This window comes from Pagrus pagrus (genome assembly GCF_965226575.1).
Source record: "Pagrus pagrus genome assembly, chromosome: 12".
In the NCBI taxonomy this organism is placed as follows: Eukaryota; Metazoa; Chordata; class Actinopteri; order Spariformes; family Sparidae; genus Pagrus; species Pagrus pagrus.
In genome coordinates, this window is record NC_140196.1 from 7,779,561 (window position 1) to 7,801,818 (window position 22,258).

The window sequence follows — 22,258 nt, forward strand, 5'->3', positions numbered from 1 at the left end:
GTATCATTACGCAGAAGGAAGTGTGCATCTACTCATGGAAAAGAGGCTAGCTAAATAAGCTAACTAATGATTAGTGTTGTCAAAAATATAGAAATATTGATCCCTAGACTATCGCAATATACCGATATTTGTTAAAGATGAAATATTAAACGTGTTAATAATTCACATGATGATATCGTCTGAATATACATCACCTCTGAAAACATTTCCGTTTCTTTCAGTTCTCACTTTGTCACAGTACGTGGCAGTTATACACCGCTTCCCACCATAAAACAGAAAAGAGTAATTGCTTGTTTTGTAAACCTTTGTACAGTTTTGGTTTCACATCAGACTCTCTCTACGCCTGCTTACATACTTAGTATGTTAAGTATTTTTCATACGCCTAAAAAGCCTTGTTATATTTATCTTTTTATACAAATCTTAAATTGTATGCCCTGGATGCTGTGTCAGTTTTCCCAATGTTATCGATCCAGCTCTACAGGTAAAAGGGAAAAATATGTATTTTTGATTTTGGGGTGAACTGTCCCTTTAATTGTTGTAAATTGCACATACATTTGGCTGGGGTTTCCATTGATACTGTTTCAAGTTTTAAAGTGGCTCATTCATGCACCCTACCTCCACAATAAACAAGCTTGCAGGCACGTTCCATTTCCAAATAAAGCTGGCTGAGCTTTGAAAACTGCTAACTTTGTTTTTGGAGCTCCTCCATAAACTAAATTCAGAAGTGTTTGTGCTTAAAATTCATAGAGTCTGTCTTAATGAAGGGAGAGAAACAAAGCCGAAGTTCAGCAGGAGGAGAAGCTGCCTCCTCGTCCCCAGTGTTTTCTAGGGGTTTCAGGAAGCTCGGCCACATACCTGATTATTAACCACACAGCCTGCTAAAGTGCATTAAAAGATCTGTCCAGGTCTCAGAAGTGGGTGCCAGCAGAGGCACACTGAAAGCGAAGCTAATGATTAGGGGGATTACAGGATGTCATTTGCAACAAAGGAAAGAAAATGAATAACACTGTATTTAAGAGAAAATTGGCGCTTGTGTGGAGGAAAATAGGGGCTGCTGGGATGCAGAGGCACAAGTCCTTTATATAGGAACCCAGTCACCAGAACAAATGTTGGCATGTTCCTGCAAACGACAGACATGTTGAGACTTTATGTTTCTTTGCGTTGCAACTTTACATTTACCGACGTTCTATTTTCAATTTTATGTTGTGACAATGCTTTGGTTAGGTTTAGGCAAGATCATCTTATTGTCACCTTAAAGATATCTGATGGTTTTTACAAATGTTGAAACACAGTATCGAACAGTAGTCTCTTGCTTGACACCACCACCATCTCATCCATCTCGTGATAAGACCATCAGCTCATTCACAAACATTCATAAGCTACGTATGACTTGTACAAATGTAACGTCTCTGCGGTTCGCAGAAACGTCCGATGCCGACATTTTACTCTCGGCTGATTATTTTGTAAATGGCAAAAAATGAGCACGCTGAGGAAAGGACAACGTGTCTATACAAACTTGCACATAAACAACTTGGAAAGCCAGTGAGTGTGGCTCGGTCCCTCATGCTTGGATGGTGCCCAAAAGAAGCCTTGAAGTAAAATGACAAATGAGTCATTTGAAGACGCCCCCTCACACAAACCTGTCACCACTTATGAACATCCTTGCGAGCTGTTGCTGCATGTATCCCATTCTATTCTTAGTGGACCCCCGTTCGAAAGAAAAATAACAAATGAACATCTGGCTGATTTATCGTGCTCAAATCTTCAGAGGAATCACCCTTTATTGTTTTTTTTTTCCTCCCTGGAAAGCACTGAAACGTACGGTTCTCTAGTCACACTCTTATGATTTATTTCCTGATACTGGATTGTTCAAATGAGTAATTGTCAGCTAACTCTTTTGTCAAGGTTGTGAGTAGACAGATAAAACTCCTCGCTCCATCGCTGGGGATTAATGTAGACTAAGCAAACCCACACAAGCCAACCTTCATGGGCGGAGGGATTAGACAACACCCACCTCCTCGGCTCCCACCGCTCTCCTGATGTCAACCATAATGTTGTTATCAAAATAATTCAGCGCAGGGGGAGAAAGGCGGGTCTTATTCTAAATATACCAAAGCCCGGGCCTGTGTGGGTGGGAAGAAAGTAGGGAAGTTAAACCAAGCACTTTCAGGGAAAAAAAAAAATGAATAGATTAAGAATGAAAGACAAGCTCCAGCGGAGTTGCTAAGGAGAAAAAAAACCCACTGATGAAGCCTGCAGGACTCATGGTTGAATCTTCACCAATGACGGGAGAAGGAGAAAAGATGCAGAGGGGAAGGAGACGGCATGCAGACACAAGCAACAGACTGAGGCTTGCAGAGTCCAAGCCTCAAGTCTAAGCAGATCAAATGCCCTCCACAGATAAAGCATTCTATATGACACAGAATGGGAAATAGGAAATGACAGCCCGCTCCCCACAGGGCCCGGCGCATGTTTGTTTGGAGTGAGTGTGAGTGCAATGAAGAGCCCGAGTCCGGACCCGGGCTTTCTGCTCTGTTTTACCACAGGCGCCACATTGTTTTGACTTTTTCTTTTTAGTTTTTCACGCTGTATACACAGACCCTGCACAAACACTGTGTGGAAGGCTGCATTCAAAGTATACCGCGTCCATACTGTAATCTAGAGAGATAAAGAGTGACGGGCTGAGAAGATCTCACACAGAATAACTGCGTTTCAGGCTGGGACGCATGATTGAAGCTAGTGGCCTGTGGGTTGATCCTGTATCGAAAAACATGTGGGCAGATCTGAAGTGGTTGATTCAGAACGATTTCAGAGAGAGCTCAGCAATGTGGGAAAATAAAATAAAAAATAAAAAATATCAGATCGTGATAACTGGAGAATCTTCATACATTACTGATAGAAAGTGTGTCACAGTCTCTTTTTAGGTCTTTCTGTTCGCTGGTACTCATCGAAACGGAGCAGGCGTTTTTCACTGCCTTGTCGAGGATCTTAGAGATGGAGGAAATTGGATTACTGAGTTGCTTTTTTGTTAATGTATCACTACATGGAGATCGTGATGCTCTGGTTTGATAACGATAATAGAAAAATAACGCCGAATTTCAATACAGTATCTTGCAAAGCCTCCGTTTCTGACCACATTTCTGCAAGTTTAATATAACAATAAAGAGAAGTTAGGACTGACATAGATTGATGTTCAGCCCAGTCGACAAACAACACAACATTATGTTGCTCTTTCACCGTAAAAATAACAGCGTCAAAATCATTTTAATGCATCAGTGACTTGTAATAGGATGAATGGTGTCTCCGCCACAGCCAATCCGCCCCTGTATCAGGTAGCGGGTCGAAAATTGTAATGCTTTACCGCACTACATCACACACAGCACCAACTATTACAATTGTTGGTGAAACTGGATCACATTTTACGGAGAAAATGTTCCTGTTGCGCCTCTGATTACCGTGATTCTGTGATTTACGGAGTTTCCTGAAAGCATTCTGCACCTGCTGCGTACTGTAGCTGCAAGTCAGGTCTGTTTGCTGACACTGGGGAGTGTTTATGATTACCCCGCTATCAGAGGAGCTTCGGAGCGCCGGGAGATGGATGTTTACGGCCGGAATGGGCAGCAGAACCACAGCGAGTTGAGCAACAGAATCAGACTCAGCAGCCTCTATCGAGAGACCGAACAGGACGTCAACAGAAGAGGAAAAGAGACTGAGCGAGAGGCCGAAAAAGAGTTAATCTACTACTGGCTTTCGTTGGTGATACGCAACAATTAGCTGGATTGCTAAGGTATTTGTGTTGTGTTGTGTTTGGCTCCATTAGCAAAGTCAATGACTTGCTAGTTTTTGATCAGAAGTCAAGTTGACTTCAAGACGTAAGGTTTCAAGACACGACATTGTAATCGAAGTGCTGAGTTTTGTTTGTAGCTGGCACGATGTTGCACTCAGAAACGTTGGGGGCACCATTCCTACATAATGTTGCTTTAATATAAGACACAGTCATCTAGAAGGTAACAGTTCACAGGTTTATAGGGAGCGGTTGTTTGACACTTTTCAGTTGGCAGATTTTTTTTCAAGCAAGAACCACCTTGTTTTCACTGTCTTTCAATTGATTTTTGAAGAGGCTTTTTCTCCAGTGTGTTTTTCGCAATTCACATTTTATTGCATTAGCATTACTGTTGTACACACACAGCATTGTTTTTCTTTTCAATTTTATTACCTCCTATTATCTTTGTGATTACAGTCTGTTTACGCAGGACGCTAAGGGAGAAAAAGGCAGGCAAGGCAACACTATTATAAACCCATTATGCTTATAGAAAACCATTTAAGTTGTGACCTTTAATTAAAATGCTAAATCCATGCGAACGTTGTGGCTCTTTAACTGAGAGATTGGGCAGTTCGTACCCCTGAGGGGGCTTGTTTGGTCTTTAGGCTGTAGCTGCAGGGCTCCTGTTGTGCAACAGCCCGGCTCGTATTATTAGAACCACACATCACAGCAGAACACACCACAGCGGTAAATAATGCTGGAACATAAAATACATCTATCTTACTGAGGGGTGATGAAGACTTTTGATGCATGATGGAAAAACAAAAACAACAACAACAAAAAAAGAAAAGCCCCAAAACAGCAACCGAGAGCGCCGGGATACGCACTGCCAAACATTGTGTCTCTGAGCGAGAGCAGCATTATGGGCTCCAGTCATGCAAACACACACACGCATGTATGCACACACAGACACCTGCACACAAAGTTCACCACGCAATACAAACACACAGAGAGCAGCCGGGAAGAGAATTATGATTTACGGCGCATCCTGACAAAGAGCCACGGCGTCATCTTATCGCCATCAGGCCGCGCTATCGCTGGTAGAAACTGCAGACTTTTGTGTAATCTTCAATCACGCGAGCCTCCGTGCACCTCGTCTGGGACCACTGAATGATATCAAGTGAATGAAAATGTAGATTTCTTGCTGACTTCATGCTAATAAAATCTGCAGTGTATTTCCTGCCAAACTATTGTAAAAAGAAGAAATATATATATCTTTGACTAAGCTGATTAAACAGCCACATTTGAATTCTCCTTCTCCTGAGATATGAGCAGAAGAAATCCATCCTCCGCTAACTATGATTTTGTTGAATCAGGGGAATTGTAGTGTTTACCAAATCTCTCTTACACCAGTATTTTTTGCTTCAAGGTCTGATAGCCCATTAGTTTATTAAATTGAGAGACTCAAAAGAAGATTTTTAATTAAAAAGAATCGAGCTACGGGCGCTAACAGTCACCCACGAGTGCAAGAATGACATTCGCTCTGGGGGCTGCTCAACAGACGGAAAACTTTCATCCGGCTCACACTTAAAACATGGCTGCGTCGTACATTCCTCACACTGTCGACGCACAGATGTATACACAGCAGAGTGTGCCTCCCTCTCTGCTGGACGCTGATAAGCTTGCATGTGAAGGAACCAACAGAAGGGGGATTTTTTGCATCCATCTGCAGCGCAGCTCTGAAGCAACCAACCAACCGCAATCTTCCCTCTAAAACCTCCTGGACTGTCAAAAGGCCGTCTGCTGCCTAATGACCATTATGAACTCCAATCCAGGCGACCAGGGGCTCCCTACCAGCAGCCAGAAATAATCTGCACGATTTGTGAAGCCAGCAACAAACGCTGTGTTTTGTTACATCACGTATTTTGGCCCGTGTGCATGCTGTTTGTGGGTTTGTGCATATTTTTGAGGTCAAACAGCCTCGGTAGGTTTCAACAAGGGGACACCACACGTAGAAGTATACTATATTTGGATCGCCATGACAACCAAAATGCTGCGGAGGGTGGTATTATTAGTTTATGCTCGCTCGCTCACTCACATCTTCTGCTTCGACTTGCTACGCCTTCGGAGGTTCAGTGCGGAGCCTCACACATCATATTGCACATACATGCACTCATGTATGCAATGCAATGTGCCAATGCGTACGCCCACGCACACACACACACGCGCGCTCTCGTCTTTGTGAAAGAGCGCCTTCATTTGTTAACGCAGGCTGAAAACTTCAAAGATTTAATTGCGGACTTTGCTTCGCCCTCAACAGAAAGAGATTCCCTGTCAGATGGCGCCCAAAGCAAAACAAGTACTCTAACGTTAGAGTCAGAGGTTTGCAAAAAGGGTGAGAGGAACAAGAAACATGAGACAAACGGGGAGCAGAGAGGGGATGTGACGGATGAGATTTTTCATCCAATATTTACTCCTCTGTGGTGAAAACAGGGGATTTGCTGACGGCTTGGAGGAAGCTTTACAGCTAATATCCTCCACCTGCTTTTTAAGAGGGAGCTGCAAGGACGAGCAAATCCTCATGTTGCAAACCAAAGTAAACAGACACATTTTAACAAGCCGTGCACTTTGCATCAAGAAGCGGCACTTGAGAAAGGAGGGAGAAAAGTGGCTTCTTCGTTTGGTTCAGTTTGTAAGTTAAAAAATAAAAATAATGGAAAATGTTGTTGGTTTTTTTGTTTTAAAGTCTTTTACGAATGCCGAACCAGTTAGCACAATGGACTCACCAGGCATGTTTGGTGCCGGGAACAGATTGAAGTTGGCCATTTCAATGTTGTTATGGAAACGAGATGAGATTGTGTGACAAGCAGACACTTATCACATTTTGCCGCTCCGCATCCAATCTGCAGTGATTCTGCTAATTGCCTCTTCTCTGTGAACTGACCCGCGTGCCCCAATTTTCTCTTTCTCTCGATCTCTTTTTGTTTCGCTCTTTCTCTCATCTGTTCTTCCCAACTCCATCTCTTCCCGTCATCCCCCTCTTTCTCTCTCTTCCCCGTGCCTCTCTTGATCCTGACACGGTGAGCGATGATGTCAGCCTCTCCAGTGAGTTAACAGTGTGAGGTGAACGCTACTATTTTGCTCCCGCGGTCTGGGTTAAGAGCCCACTCAGTGAGATAAGAGAGCATTGTTTACTTGGCCCAGCCTTGTTACAACTCCCACACAGACACACATGGAGAGCTCCACTGCACAGCTCTGCTCGGCTTTACTGTCACACTCTCCAGAACGTACTGTATGGTCACGGCCAGTTATTGAGAAGTGTACGCGGCACGATCTCAAACCGATGCTGGTGGTATTGAACGAGCTCAGGAGAAACCTTAAAGGTCACACTCAGCTTCGGTACAGTGAGGCGCTGTGATTTATTTAGCTGTGTGGAGAGCACTTCACTGTAATGTCAGTTATTTATTGATTTTAATCTGTTTTATCGGTGATATTATGTTTACATTATTCTTATCATATTAAACCTGCGTCTTTTCCAGGTCATCCTGATCGATCAGTGTCTATTTCTCCCATACTGTACCTTATGTAATACATACAGTCCTGCAGCATCCCTTATGCACCCCTCTTTACAGCTGACTGTGTTTGTATAAACAGCTGGAACAGATGTTCATGCGTCATCAGCTTCATTCTCGGACTCTGAGTTTGTGTTTCTATCGTATTCGCACATGTGATGTGATAACTATGCTGATAATGATTCAGTTTAATATCTAATTTCATGGTATTAGTATGTAATAGCTCTCAGAAAAGGTGTTTTCATTGTATTTGTTGGTCATCTCATTTTGGGGTGAAATAATGTTTGTTTCCAGAGTATTATCTAGCTCAATGATATTTTTTTTAAAAAGTTTTTTGCTGAAAAATATCTTGAAATGATGTGATTTTTTCTGGGGTTTGTACCAAACAAACATGTTCCCTTATGTCCAAGGAATATGATTTAAATGACAGTGGTCTCATTTATGAAATGGACCTCCCATCAGTTTGGAGCTCAAAGGTGATATATAACATTCAGCTACTGAATGTGGCAGTCCATCTCCCCGTAACATCACATTCACGTGTTGTTTCAATCATCAGCCTCCTCAAGGAGTTGCCAGTTTGTTGCACTACCTAACCTTGCTAACCCTAGCTAGCTAATGTGTTGCTAATGCGAGCTAACGTTAATGTCAAGCGGGGGAAACAAATCAATCTCTTTGGAACCAATAAACACTTTATGAATTCACCATCATAATAAGGAGATTTTAAGGAGAAAGGATACATTTATTCTGCACCTCTCTACAAGCTCTGAAGATCTATTATTATTTAAAAAAAAAAAAGATTTGGCTTCATAAAAAATGTTATCAGCGACATGAAACCACAAAACCTTACTCTGACCTGGAAATGCTCTTATGTCTAAACACAGTCTAGACCTGACTGAGGTGATTTTCCTGCTGCTTATGTCAGGGTGTTGCAGTTGGGGACACATGTGTGTCCAAGCCTGTGCTGAACTTTGCGTGAGCTTTATGAACAATGAGCAGCCGTGACACACTCCCAGGCTGTGTGTTTGGTTTTGTTTGTCAGCCCACTATTTAGTCCACCGCATAATAAGCATTGTCTGGCTGCAGTCTTCTCTACCATCCTTGTCTTCTCTTTTGATCCTATTCCTGAGTAAATCCTCATTTGTACTGGCATTACATAAGAGGAAATCACAAGGCAGGTGCAGCCAATGTAAGCCAAGATGCACCTCAAGCTCCAGACACAGTTACTTTCCCAAGACCACATACACACAAAATGACACTGACACTCTTTATCTTAAACATGATGCTATCTGCTCGCACCTTAAACAACCTTCATGTGCAATACTGATTCATCACTTTTTATACTTAGTTTTTAAATTGATATTTTCATGTTATATATTGTTTTTGTGTTGTTTTTATTTTACATCCTGTGATTTTGTTGTTGCATTCTTAATTTTGTTGTATGCTTTGCTTACAGTGACGATAAAGGCATTCTGATTCTGATTTATAGATCACAGGTGTGTTAGTTACAAAAAGGATTCTTAAAGCCATTTCACACCAAGTACTGATTTCCGTCAGAAATATTTGCACGTAAAATGTATAAAAACTGATTTTGACATTGGTGCGGGGGACAAAATATTTGGACAGACGTCAATGTCAGTGGATTTTCACCTGCGGAAATATAGGCTTGACCAATGAAATCCTTTGTTTCCGATTAAAAATGGGAGAAAACCCATTTGGTCTCACAGCATCCAATACTAATGACAAACCCCACAACGACTACCTCAACCAATCAAGGACAATACATAGCTTGACATTGCCCAGCAGCTCGGATACAGTGAAGATGGTAATGTAGCTGATATTCACTTGATTATGTTACATGTTGGTCATGGAAAGGGGCGTTTAGGGTCCAGGGGAATCTTATTGGGTGTCATTCATGAAAGGTAATGACCAAATCTGATTGTGGACAAGGTCTCAGTATGGTTGAGGAATCGAAGGTAAGCACAGTTTGGGAAATGATCCAACTACAAATCTAAGAATATTATAATTTTTAGAAATGAGGCCTGAGGATCTCTGTAGCGCTACAATATTTTATTTATAATAGGATTTGGTAACACTTGCCCAAGAAGCTTATACAGATAATGATTTGATCCCACTTGGTTTGAAAAATAGCTCCTGTGATGGACACTGTTTGGCTATATCGCCATTTCAATAATATTTCTATTAATCGTGCAGCGCTAGTATTGTCCATAATCCGTCATTACCATTTTTTTTCGTAACAAAGACACCGTGAGGTAGAAAGCCGATCGTCGCTTCGAACCAATACGCTTAAAAAGGCTTTTAATACAACTCTTCTCTGCGCCTGGAGAACTTTATCTCTTTTGTATTTTCATCCCTCATTACCACGTTAAAATATCTGTTCTCTCTCTTCAAATTGCACCCGAGCAATTACATCTCCATGTTGATATCTTGAACTCTAAGCACTTCAAACAACCCAAGCTGTCTCAGATCCCCGTTCGCTAAGCAAACACACACTATTCATTGTGGAAAAATTATAAAGACTCGCCAAGAAATCTGCATCTTGGAAAAATGTCTGTATTGTATCTTGACACAAACACACACGCGCACACACACACACATACCATCCCACTCATCACCTGTCACTGCTCATGTATCTTCATTGTCTCCATCAGGGCTCTTTTAATTTATGCAGCCTCTCTTCTCTCGTTCTCTAAATTAAGTTGTCATTCATATTCATTTATTCGTTTCTTTCAGACTTGTGGCAGGTTTTTCAGAGGAGAGAAAACTAATCTGACTGAAACTAAACAGACCTCCTCCTTCCTCACACAGTCTCCACCATCAGTCTACGTACCGATACTTCATGCCGGTGAGCTTGGCGGTGGACTCCTTGAGGTTGTGGTGGTAGCGATGGGTGAAGGAGCCCAGGCTGCGAGCTATCAGGGCCACGGTGCGGAAGCGGGCTCGGGCCTGGCTTGCTGTGTTGGGGCTGGTGGCGTTCTGCTTGCTGTGCTCACCGTTGCGCGGGGCCTTCAGCCCGTGGTCCGTACATGCAAAGGACACCTGCATGGCTGATGGGAAAGGCCACTAGAGCTGCTCCGAGACAAACTTTGTTTTGCGTCCTCAAAGTACTTTTGATTTCTGTCCGAGAGCTTAGATTTTGTCCTTGAAGTTGAAAGTCAGTGGTCCAGGCCAGTTCTGCCTGGTGCTGCTGAATCTCATATGGAAATCACAGACGGGAATAATGGGAGCATGAGATTGTTCTGAACTTTCTTTCGGAAGAAAAATCTCAAGCTGATTGTACGTTAAGATCGGACATAGCAGAGGTGCAGTCCCGGTGAGGCGGTGATCCTGTGCCGGTCTGACTCCACCTGGAAATATGAGAGAGGGTGGAGATGGAGGGAGAAGGATGAAGGAGAAGAGGTTCTGAATGAGTCGCTTAAAGAGTCGCCCAATTGAGAAGAGTACTTGGGAGCAGGGAGTTAGAGGGGTGAGGGTTAAAGGTGTGAGGAGAAGAGGAAAATGTCCAGAAGGAAGACTGACTGGAGAGAAAATCTGTCTCGTCTTTGCCTTCTCTTTTCTCAGTGCAGTTTTCTCCACTTTAATCACGTCTTCTGCGCATATCTCTAAGCTGCTTCGACGTGGCGATATGCCCTAGTTTTCCTTGTTTCTATCTCGTTTTTCTCTTTCTGTCTCTGTCCTGTTTTATCTTCCTCACCTCAGTCTATATAAAGTATTGTGCACTTTTCCCATTTCCAACTCAAACACTGCTCTCTTGCTTATTTCTAATTAGTCCATTCCTGTTTATAAAGTCTATCTCTGATGCCTCTTTTAATTCACTTCTCCTCAGGGTGTCTGGGAGGTTTTTGTCAGGCAGGCAGCCAGGAGTTGTGGGCGCCTGGGGAGTCTTTCTCGCCCTCGAACCACGGCTAAGCCTTTTAGTCAAACACCTGGAGTGAGGAGAGTAACACTGCGCCACCACACTGTGCCTTCCAACACACATGCAGACGCACACGTAATCACGGACACACTCTCGCTCCCGTCACACGTCTTCATAAATAAGCACATGCTTTCACAGAAAAGCAAACGCTTTGCATACAAAATACTGTACACTCACACACATCGAGATCTTTACTGAAACAAGTGTTCTTACACACAGCGAGTTCTCTGAGAAACAAGGATGAAGCAGGACCAGATTCTTCACTGATGTGTGTCCGTCCTGCAACTTTGAGAGGGATCAAGAGGTGTTACACGGCGAGCAGAGGTCCCGCAAAGATCCGCATCCCAACAGAAGTGGCGGCGTCTCCGGCAGCTGTCCTCAGACCCGGCAAAAAACAGCCTTGTCCCGTCTCCAAAAAGTCCTGGCGCACAGTAACACAGCTTCTATGGTCCCCGGCTTTGCAGCAAGAATGCTCTGTTTGATAAAGGGACCCTGGAATGGTGACGGACAAGCGGAGAGGAGGAGGAGGAGGAGGAGGAGGAGAAAGGAGGATGCATGGTACCTCACTTCAGGGAGAGGAGGACAGATGCAGTGAGGAGGCGAAGAGCAGCGCGTGTTGAGCGTAGAGAGAGTGAGCCAGGCGTTGAATGAGGGAGAGAGGCGGTGTGTATAGGCTACTGGCTCTGACTGACTGGCTGCAAGAACTGCAGTGTTTTTCACTATGGCGCCACACACGAGAGAGAGAGAGAGAGAAGGAGGGAGAGAGAGAGAGAGAGAAGGAGGGAGAGAGAGGAAGAGAGATAGAGGTTTATTCTGAATGGAAGTCAATGGAGCCGAGTTGATGTGTGTTCATTTACAACACCTCGGGCTGGCCGTGAACACGGCTCATGTGAACGTCACGCTTCACTTGTGAGGCGTTTCATTTGCTAACCCATCTGCCGTTACAGTGCATGTCCTCTTTACACCGCAGTGACCTTTACAACCAACCAACAAGTACTACCGTCTAATCTTTGACCCCTGTGCAAAACAGCAAAGTCATGTTTTGCACTGCAAGAAAATGACATCACTTCATTAAAGCCTCAAAGAAGAACCAGTGGAGACCTACGCTAACATCTCAGAGCAGATGTTACTGTAAGCGGCACAGTGAGATAAAGCATAAACCAGCGTTCAGGCTGCGCAGCGTCTTTTCTTTTCCTCCCCCACTGAGCAGTAATGTGACAATGCAGGATTTCACGGTTCATTGAACATCCGCGAACCCCGAGGCCAACGCGGATGTATTTATATCCTTGCGATAGCATTCGATAACGGCAGACACTTGTAAAGATCAGTTCGACAGGCCTCTGCCATTTTCTGATGCTGAGGTTGAATTGTGGCTCAGTAGGAGCAGTTTGAGGTTGTTCAGTCAAACTTTAATATATGTTGTGAAACTATGTGTAGTGTGACGAAGTGTTGCATATACCTGTTTACTCTCATAGCATAGATGTCAATGAAGTGTAACGCTACTAAAACTTTTTTGGCACATGACCTTCAGAGATGAGACGACTACTTACTAGACTACTTTCTTCGATCATTTCATGTATTATAGAGATGTGAAAGCAGACAGAAATGGTGCCAGGATGCTAACCTGCTTGGTTCGCCAGTTAACCTTCCTTAAATGTGTCGATTGCCAGTTTAAGTTGAAGGTATGACAAGAGTCTGTTTAAAGGTCAAAACTGGAGCAACAGAGACATCCTGACTTTTAGTCCCCAGTATGAGTCAAGATCCAAAGATGCTGGATCCTACATTTCCCATAATGAAATTTGATAGAGTCAAGGGTTTTGCTGGACCCTCCTTGGTTGGTAAATGGCTGTCTTGAGTAGCTATGGTTTTCTGTTTGGGACTTGAGATCTCAAAGCCCAAGCTGAAATAACCCTGATCACATCATTGGAGTTATTTGAGCAGACTTTGGAAGTCTCCCTCCAGAGCCACAGGGTTAGGGTTATCACAAACCCAGAAGCACTGCGCGTGAACACTGATGGGTAAACTGATTTGATGTACTCCTTTGAATCACATAACATTAATCTCTGTTTTGCTGCCATTCTCTTCTGCCTTCCAGCAAATCCTGTTCTGGCTTGATCACGTTGTATCGCGACGCTCCGGAGAGGTAACTGTGCCGTTGGACAAAGTTGCAAACATCCCTCTAATGTCACCAGCGCCTCCAAGGCTACAACTTCCTGCCTGTCGATCCCATTTAAAAGTGTGTCAGTCAAAAGCGTCAACTAGATCTTACATTCTCGGCTGGAATCCCCAATGGGCGATCCCGCCGTTACCTTGAGGCAAACCGCTCTGCTTTAATTGCTCCAGTGAGAACCAGATAATAGAGTTCTGAAACTTTTATTGCAGAGACACAAACCTCCATACGGTGGACATGTTGAAATGGATTTAACGACCATGACGCAGCACTCGGGAGACTGATGAGTCCCTCGAACCTAACCCTGGATTTCCCACAATGTGGAACGTCTGTCAGCATGGCTTGATAGCACTGCCTGTGTGCCTCCAAAACACTTTCATCTATTTATACAGAGAACATAAGTCTTACCCATAATAACCACTGCTGTCTAAAAAAAGCTCTCGGCAACATGAGATCCCATGTCACATAATTACAGCCCTGTAAACAGTCTGCCGCTTGACTGAGAGATTTTTCGGTTCCACATTTCACTCTCTTTGTTCTAAAGGCTATTCAACGTTTAATAGATAGTTTTCCTTATCAGCACTAACCTCCTGTTGAGAAGATGAGAGATAATAAGGGGGGAAACCTTTCCAAGCTGTCTGTGACGTCACTGCTGCCGGAGCAGTCCCGCTCTCTCGGCTGCTTAATCACATCCGTCTTTATTTGCCTCTGTATTCCCCCCTCCTTTTGTTCTCATCTCCTCTCCGTCTCTTATCGCCTTTCCCGCGCCCATCTCGCTTTTCTAAATCACCATTTAACACGGCACTCGCTCTCTCATTTCAAGTCTGTGTCCCCTACGCTGCAGATTAGACCGCAAGTCATTGTGATGCACCGCTCGTACAGCACCACGGAGGACGAGTTGCTTGTTTAATCTGCCTTAATAGGGCGGTTCGGACTCTGTGTGGACATAATGGTCACAGTTATCAGGCGCTACATGCATGAAATACTGATGAGGCTCGACACTAAATCTGACAGGACAATATGACGAGGATTGGACTGAAAACGCAAGGTCACCACCGTCATGAGCAGCACCAAAACTGTCCTTCATCATCAGCACCGAAACCTTTAATTGTGTCATCTCCTTTCATGTCATCCTCATCATCACGCCACAACAAGCCCACTATTCCCATTATCATCATCATTTCCACCACTACCATTATGTCATTTCCCAGTGTCACCATCAACTTCATATCAGGACAGCTTCTGCCATGACCTCATCTCATTCTGAAACCCCTGCATATGGTGACGCTGATGCATACTGACATCTTTATTGTCACAACTCCTATAGATGCCCACTGACCTTACGTGTCTGCCCAACAGGCATATGGCCTCATATCGGAGGTATTGAATGATAGAAGGAAATGGCTGCAGAGTTAATTTTATTCTACTGGTGAAGCACTCAGTGGTTCATGGATTCAGTATGGATGAAATGTTTATGTACTGTACCTGCAGAGTTTCACCCTCAGGATAAATGGTTTACAAGCTCACTTTGGAGCGTTAGCCTTTATGTATTGGCTCTGGGAGCAGTTCGTACAAAATGGACTGAAGAGAAGATTCAGTTCCCAATAAAATGCTTTAATAAAATACTCTAGGGGCGCCACAGTTTAACAGTGTTATCTACCGTGTCGATGCAACGCGATGTACAAATCAACTGCATTTATTGGGATCATTAGTGAAGTTATTGGTATAATCATAGAGAGGAAAAGTCAGGCCCCTTCCAGTGGACCATCAGGGGACTTTATGTCAGAAAACAAAATATGTGTGATGGTGAATAGTAAGATACAAATAATTTTGTGATTCAGTTAGAACTGTTCCATGATCTACACATGATGTCTGTCAATTTAGAAAGATGTTTTTTTTAACTTGAGAAAGTTGTAGTTTGTCGTAAAAACCCACCAAAACCCACGAATGAAACCCTGTTGAGCCGTACATTAGCTAGCTCACAGAACTGACTAACTCTCCTTTCACATAACCGCAGCTCTCAATGTTGCTAGATTTATTCTAATTTCTACCCTTTTAAACACTTTTTCAGTGCCCAGGTGACGGCCATGATGGTGTTCGTGATGTATATTGAGCAAGACGATGTAGTTCATTAAGCGGTTTTACGACAAGCTGACACTATTTTGACTTACCTTATGATCTTTTAAATTCACAAACAGGACTTGTGTAGAGTGCTGCAGGAGTGACTCCTATCAGTTTGCATGTTTGCTCTTCTCTTGTCTCGAAGTCAATGAGTTTTTTGAACGGGTTTTCGGTTAACCGCCTGAAATAAGGTCTGTGGTTAACACAAGATTGATATATTTTCACTTTTTTGTTCTACAGCATAAATTACATCAGTTAACATCCAACACGTGAATTAAAAGGAGCGTTCACGTGTGGTGGTTGCCAACAAGTGGCTAAATGAGACTAGAGAGGTTGTCCGGGACATTAAACGTCATTGCAGCGAACACGAAGACTCTTGTTTTGTATTCTGTCTTTACAGCTGGACTTTAGTTGCAAACAATTCTAACTTGAACTCTGCAACTTGTCCATCAATCAATTTAAAATGTGTATACTGTATATATACTAACTGTATATTAGTGTGAGTGACGCTGAAGTCAGTCAACCGCAATGTAGTCTGTATATAAACGTAAAAGAAACATCAAGAAAATCACACTGCCCAGATAAGATACTGTCCAGCAGGTGATTGATCCTCCCTTGTGGTTCTTACACTTGAGTTATTGGTCAGTTTTTTTTTGAGTGACTTTTTGTTCCAGCTTGCTCTCATGCTAAATTAAGCTAACGTATACTATTGTCGCTTCAGATTTAGCGTTCGGGTATGAACAGGGTACCATTCGTCTCATCTAACGCTATAAGCAATCAATTAAGTGCTTTTTCTTAATCAGATGTTCTTTAAACTCACAATCGTTAAAAATGTATTCAGTCATGAATGTGGTTCTTACTGCTCGTTGCACTTATTTCTCAGTTTTTTTACTTCACGTGCACACAATAATATCTTTAGTCATAATAAGGAAACGGTATCATATTGTAAACCCATAGCAAAAAAACCCCAAAAATGTATTTGACTTTGACACTCCATTTAATGACATATCTGATCGCTACCTCTGTCAGCTCGCTCTCTTTCTGCTTTGCTATTACAATCAAACGTCAGCGACATGCTTCATTGCTTATTCAAATCCTCGGTCTTTCCTCAGAAGTGAAACCTGCCGAAGCCCACTGAAGACATAGCAGTGTGTCTGATGATGGCCTCGTGTGCCTTATAACGTCAAGTCTAATTGCGGAGGGGAATTGGTGCTGGGTCTCGCTGTGCTAAGGACTCTTCCTTATCAGGAGATGATGAAAGCATTGGGGTATTTAACAGGACTAGAGCCCTGCTGAGCAGAGTTAAACTTTAATCCTCACTTCCAGTGGGTTATAAATTATTCACATCGGAGTTAATTGACAAACAATTAACCCTGTTTACCCTGATGGGACTTGATTCAAATTGAGCAGAATGAAAGAAGTTCAATCAGCAGAATCAACACGATAAGCCAAAATGAGGCAAAATGTACATATCTCAAACTCTCCTTCACTATAGCATGGCCTGAATGTACTAATACCATTTTAAAGTACATGCACTTGTCTGCAGAACATAATATCCTACCTGTAGACCATGCTGGCACAAGGTCGCACGGTTGCCTGAAACAGATGGCTGTGAACATGAAGAAGCTCCTCCAAACTCTGCTGTTCTTGAGGTCTGCTGGCCTCAAAGCTTCCTGGAAGGCAGCTGGTGGGGCTTGAGGGGTACCACTTGGTTCCTGCCCCCTGCCTCTGCTGGGTGAGACTGAGGCAGCGATCCAGCCTCGGCCCCCCTCTCTGCCTGGGCACGGGGATATCACTGCAGGCTGCCTTCAGATACATGTTTGGATCGACCTCGTCTCCCACAGGCTGACGGGACACCTTCTTTTGTTAGCAAATCCTTTTCAATATATTTAGTCATCCTGCGGAGAGACTCTGGCCATGTAAGTGCAATGCTGGTCATGCGGGACCACGGAGGATATCCGTATTTGTGTGCTGGAGAGTTCTCGTCATGCCTTTGGCCGAGAGAGTGATTTAGAGCGATACCCCGACACACTTTCTATATATATATCAAACAAAGTTCACATGTGCATTGACGAAGCCAAGACAGCCGGACAAACACACACAGATGCACACAAACAAAATGAACACACTAAGAGTATTAAAGATAACAGCGAGGGGGGCAGAAACATCTCTGTGCGCCAACCCTGTGATGTCAACTTTATTCTTAGATGACTGACAAATTAAAAGACAAAGGCAGCTTTTGTTTGAGCTCCTGGCGGCTCCAGTGAGAGAAGCCCGCTTGTCTGTGAGGCGAGCCGAGCAAATATCAGAGATATCTCCGTCCACTTTCTGTCCAGAAATATCTTCCTCATACCGGTGTTGCATGTACGGAAAATAAACACGACGAAAGAAATCTGATCCCACAAGTCTGCTCTGCTGATATTATCTCAAGGAAATGATTAAATGACAGGAAAAGAGATGGGCAGCCAGGTGTGAACAATGATGGTACACAGATACCAAGAGCCAGAAAACTTGCAGCAATTTTAATAAGAATAAAATGAGGACATCCAGCTGAACAATGGTTCTCTTGCTAGGAGTTGTAAATATTCCTTGTAATAGCTGTTGGTACGAATGCTACGAAACTTGGATGGAAGATGGGTCTTAGCCCAGAATAGACCACGACAACTTCTAGTGATTGGACAACAGGGAATACAGTACCAGGGTGGTTTTCTTGTCTGGTTTGACTCCTGGCGACTTGTAGCATCGCTAGCTAACGTTAGCTGCATGACTAAATGAGCAAGCATTAACTGTCTAACAGCAGCTAAACTCTGTAAAGCAACTCTGTACAGGATTCCCTGTCATCAAACTGGCAGCAGTTGAAGTGGAGTTTGCGTTCGGTACCGACACTGGCTGTGTTCACTTGGAGCAGTTAGCTGCCATTAGCGTTAAGTAAAGCCATCTAGTCACAGAGGGTTGAGGCAGAGCAGCCGGAGGCCATTAGAGGGAAAACCAGAAAACATTGTCTGCAGAAAAATATGATCCAGTTCTACCAAAATCAAGTCAGAACCTGCATCTTTCTGACAAAATCTGAGCTCTGTGGTGGTTAAAAACGGTTAATACGGCATTTTTCTTTTCAACACATTGTTTCTCTTTGTAATCAACCTATACACGACATAATGGAGGTTCCTATTCCATCTGCATTGTTTTGTTGTATTAATGGTTGGCTGTTACAGATCTGGACAGCAGTTACGGGTGGTTACAAGACAATCGAGTTCAATAGGACTGGGCCTGATTGAGGCTGAGTATATACTCTAATGGATGCCGTTCTTATATATTAAAATGAGACTTCTTCCTCTTACATGAAAAGGTGAATAAAAAGCAATTAAATACATCTTCACTCCAATCAATGCTGTGTAACCGATATTCCTTAATCAGTTCACCTTACTTATGCTTACTTTTGTTGACCTACGTTAGACTCAGTCCTGTTGTGAGACCTTTTCGCTGAAAGAAGGAAAATTCCTTCACGATTGTTAAGCTTCACTTAAGCATGTCACAGATGTCCGATCATGTCCGTGATTTTATCACGAAAGTCAAACAGAGGTAATCACAGTCCACCAATTGGTGTTTTGTAACTAACACGTGTGGCTGCTGTTACACAAAAGTCGGATAGTCTTGGAATAAATCTTAAATTTTACTTATAACGTCCATGACCAAGGCACCAGATTACAGTATTTTTACTCACAGTTTATTCATAGGTCTGCAAATCTTTTTTTAGCAGGGTCACATGTTGCTGTTACTTTCTTTGCTGGTCTTTTCATGTAACCTAACGTCTTGTTATTAAAATGTTTGTGCATTTCTCTGAGCTCTCTCCTCACTTAAAGTGTATTTTTATTATTAATGATAACACATTTCAAATAGCTTTGCAAACAGCCTTATCTGACGAGGTTAAACGGTTTTAATTTTTAATAGGAAATATCAAATCATACTATATCTATTATATTACTTATTGTTCGGTTGTCTGCATGAATCCAGGGTGAGAGAGTGTTTGAGGTCATTTTATGATCCCAAAAAACATATTAGTATAAAGAGCATGTACACACAGTATATCTTATACATGGACTTAGATATGGGTACCCACTCCTCTCTCGGTCAGCTGTACCTGCCTGCCCTCTTGTGAACAGAGAGGATACAGCAGCCAGATCCAAGGAAAAATTCAGTTTTACATTCTTACACAGTGTCGAGCCTACAGAGACTTTGTACATTTTGTGCTTCGCTCACCCAGAAAAGGAGACACGCAGCCTGGCAGAAACAATCATGGAGATGGAAATGGATACACACATGCAAACACCAACCAACAGGAACACGCATCCCTCATTCACAGGCCTAAGTGTCTATCGGCTGAAAACGCAGATAAGATGTTGGATGAATGTGGGGGAGCTGTGAGCACCTCTGTGTGTCTGCTGTGTCCTCCCACTCAGTGTGCACTGTGAGAGGCAGACGCAGAGCATTTAGTCTATTTCAGTCCCTGGATATGTGAGGTCTTTTCTTCACTGTTCCCTTCACAAGACCAGAGTGGCTCATCCATACTTGTACACAATCTGACTCCTGCAGGCAGCAAGGCACCGCTGCTGCACAACTCAGACCCTCAGTCGAAGCCACTGTGGTCACTCTTGGTTCGCGATACTCTTTTATGTACATAAATGTGCAAGACTGCCTTGTCACCTTGAGATTTTGTTAATGGCCTATTGTTTAGCTTTTTATTGTTTTCAAAAACTGAAGCGGACAAGCGTAAGAAATGAAAAACAAAACAAAACAGGATGACCAGGTTTTCATCTTCTGAGAAATAAAATCATCATTTCCTTCTTCTTGTGATATAAAAAGCGGAGTGGGGAGAGTTGAGACAATCAGATGTAGCTGAAAGATGAAGACCTCAGTGGCTGTGTTGACTTTGTCCCTCTTCTACCTCAGCGTGGCTGAAGCCGTGCAGGAGGAACACTGCAACTCCATGTTTAGAGAACTGGAGGACAAACTGCAGAAACAACTAGATGATCTGAAAAAAGAAGTCAGAGGTAAGAACATAGTGTAACTAAGCTAAACGTCTTTGTATTATTATAGTATTGCATTATTTTCAGGTTGCTTCAGGTTCAAAATTAAGATAATAATCTCTTTTTTTCGTTGTTCTTGTTCTTGTATTTTATTTATTTATTTGTTTGTTTTCTCAAGGTAACCGGGTGGCATTCGGAGCATCTATTGGCAATGTTGGACATATTGGACCTTTTAACACTGAGGTCACACTGACCTACAAAAATGTCTATGCAAACACAGGCTCATACAACCCTGGAACAGGTAAACTTACCGTATAATGATGTCATAGATATTTGGGTTACTCAGGATGAAATGCAAAGCACAACAGCTACTGTACTCAATGATGTAATTCTCTCTGTTGATCATCCACAGGTATTTTCACCGCTCCAGTCAAAGGATTCTACTACTTCAGCTTCTCCGGCCTTAGTCACTCAACTAGAGCAATGGGGCTGCGGCTGATGAAGAATGGAGTGCAGATGATTCTTGTGTACAACAATCCAGCTGGAAACCGCTTCGAGACAGTAACCAATGGCATGACTCTACAGCTTGAAGTTGGAGACCAGGTGTACATAAGGCTCTGGTTAAACACCTGGATTTATGATAACATCAACAACCACAACACCTTCATTGGCCATTTGTTATTCCCTGTGTGAGTGAAATCAAGTAAAATAAGAACCTGTTGATGAAAACAACTCAATAAATTTGAATCAATGTAAATAAAAGATTTGTTAACAATGATTGTGAAAAATGAAACATGCATATTCACTGATCATATGCCAATGAAAGAGAAAGAGAAAAAGCCTAATGTATGGAGGTGTATAAAAATGTGAGCTCTAATTAAATGATATAAAATGGGATACTCTACATATACTTGGAAAATGTATATTCAATCATATTATGTTTGCCTTTATAAAGTGTTTTAAATCAATAAAGCTACACTGATTCCAGCATGAAAAAATGCTGCCATGACTTTTTTTTTTTTTTAAAGGAGCAATCTGCCAATACGAGCTAAACACATGACAAAATTGTAAATCAAATGCAAAACCCAGGTTGCGGGGGGTGGTCTCTGTGTTTATGTCATTGATGCTTAGTGCTCAAACTCAGTCCAGGTGGATGGACAGTATTTGTGGAAGTTTTAATGTGAGAATGAAAACCACAACATCACTATTGTGTTGCTGCTGTTTGCAGTCCCCAAAGCAAATTCAAAAAAATGCTATACAGAATTATTTCTTTGGTGTTTAAGTGTTTATGTAACGAAATAGCCTGAATATGAATAGCTGTATGTGTGTTGTGTGTCTGTGTAGCATGACGGATCTGCAAACTTTCATTTCATTATGCAACCCTGTGTCTTATAATGAAAACTAAAGCACCATGACCTTGATTCTAGTCAGAGTGGGGCTGTACTTCACAATACACTGAAAATTATTTGTTGATGGACTTTGACTTAAAATTCTGGCGGTAAGTGTACTTTTTTAAAAAAAAAACACAAAGTTAGAAGTAAAAGAACTGATTTTTTAACTTTAAAATGTTGTCATTGATTTTTTGCACACACATGGTACAAATGGTTATTTTCAACTTTTATTGTAATACGTGCATTTCCAAACTTCCATATCATTAGCATAAATATGTTGGTT

The 22,258-nt window shown here is 42.5% G+C and overlaps 2 protein-coding genes across 5 annotated transcripts in view; one reads left to right on the forward strand and one right to left on the reverse strand.

Moving 5' to 3' along the window:
• Positions 1-17,536, reverse strand: part of kcnab1b (potassium voltage-gated channel subfamily A regulatory beta subunit 1b) — a 42,040-nt gene extending 24,504 nt beyond the window's left edge. Inside the window, exons 1-2 of one of the 3 annotated variants that reach the window (XM_084369972.1) lie at positions 11,483-11,967; positions 10,184-10,700 (exon numbers count right to left, since the gene is read on the reverse strand). In XM_084369972.1, coding sequence (XP_084226098.1) covers positions 10,184-10,398 — 215 coding nt within the window. In that variant the 5' untranslated portion in view covers positions 10,399-10,700; positions 11,483-11,967. Of the gene's footprint in view, positions 1-10,183; positions 10,701-11,482; positions 11,968-17,121 lie in introns of those variants that run through there. The other 2 variants (XM_084369970.1, XM_084369971.1) reach the window with 2 other exon arrangements.
• On the forward strand, positions 3,703-21,589 carry LOC311267113 (complement C1q subcomponent subunit B-like). 2 transcript variants are annotated; one of them, XM_084369974.1, is made up of 4 exons: positions 3,703-3,787; positions 20,508-20,608; positions 20,763-20,885; positions 20,997-21,589. In XM_084369974.1, the coding sequence occupies exons 2-4, from the start codon at positions 20,545-20,547 to the stop codon at positions 21,275-21,277; spliced, it is 468 nt and encodes a 155-aa protein (XP_084226100.1). In that variant the 5' UTR covers positions 3,703-3,787; positions 20,508-20,544; the 3' UTR covers positions 21,278-21,589. The 2 variants fall into 2 exon arrangements, with proteins under 2 accessions (XP_084226100.1, XP_084226099.1); XM_084369973.1 differs by lacking the exon at positions 3,703-3,787 and having other exon boundaries at positions 20,178-20,608.
• Positions 21,590-22,258: the final 669 nt, after the last annotated feature.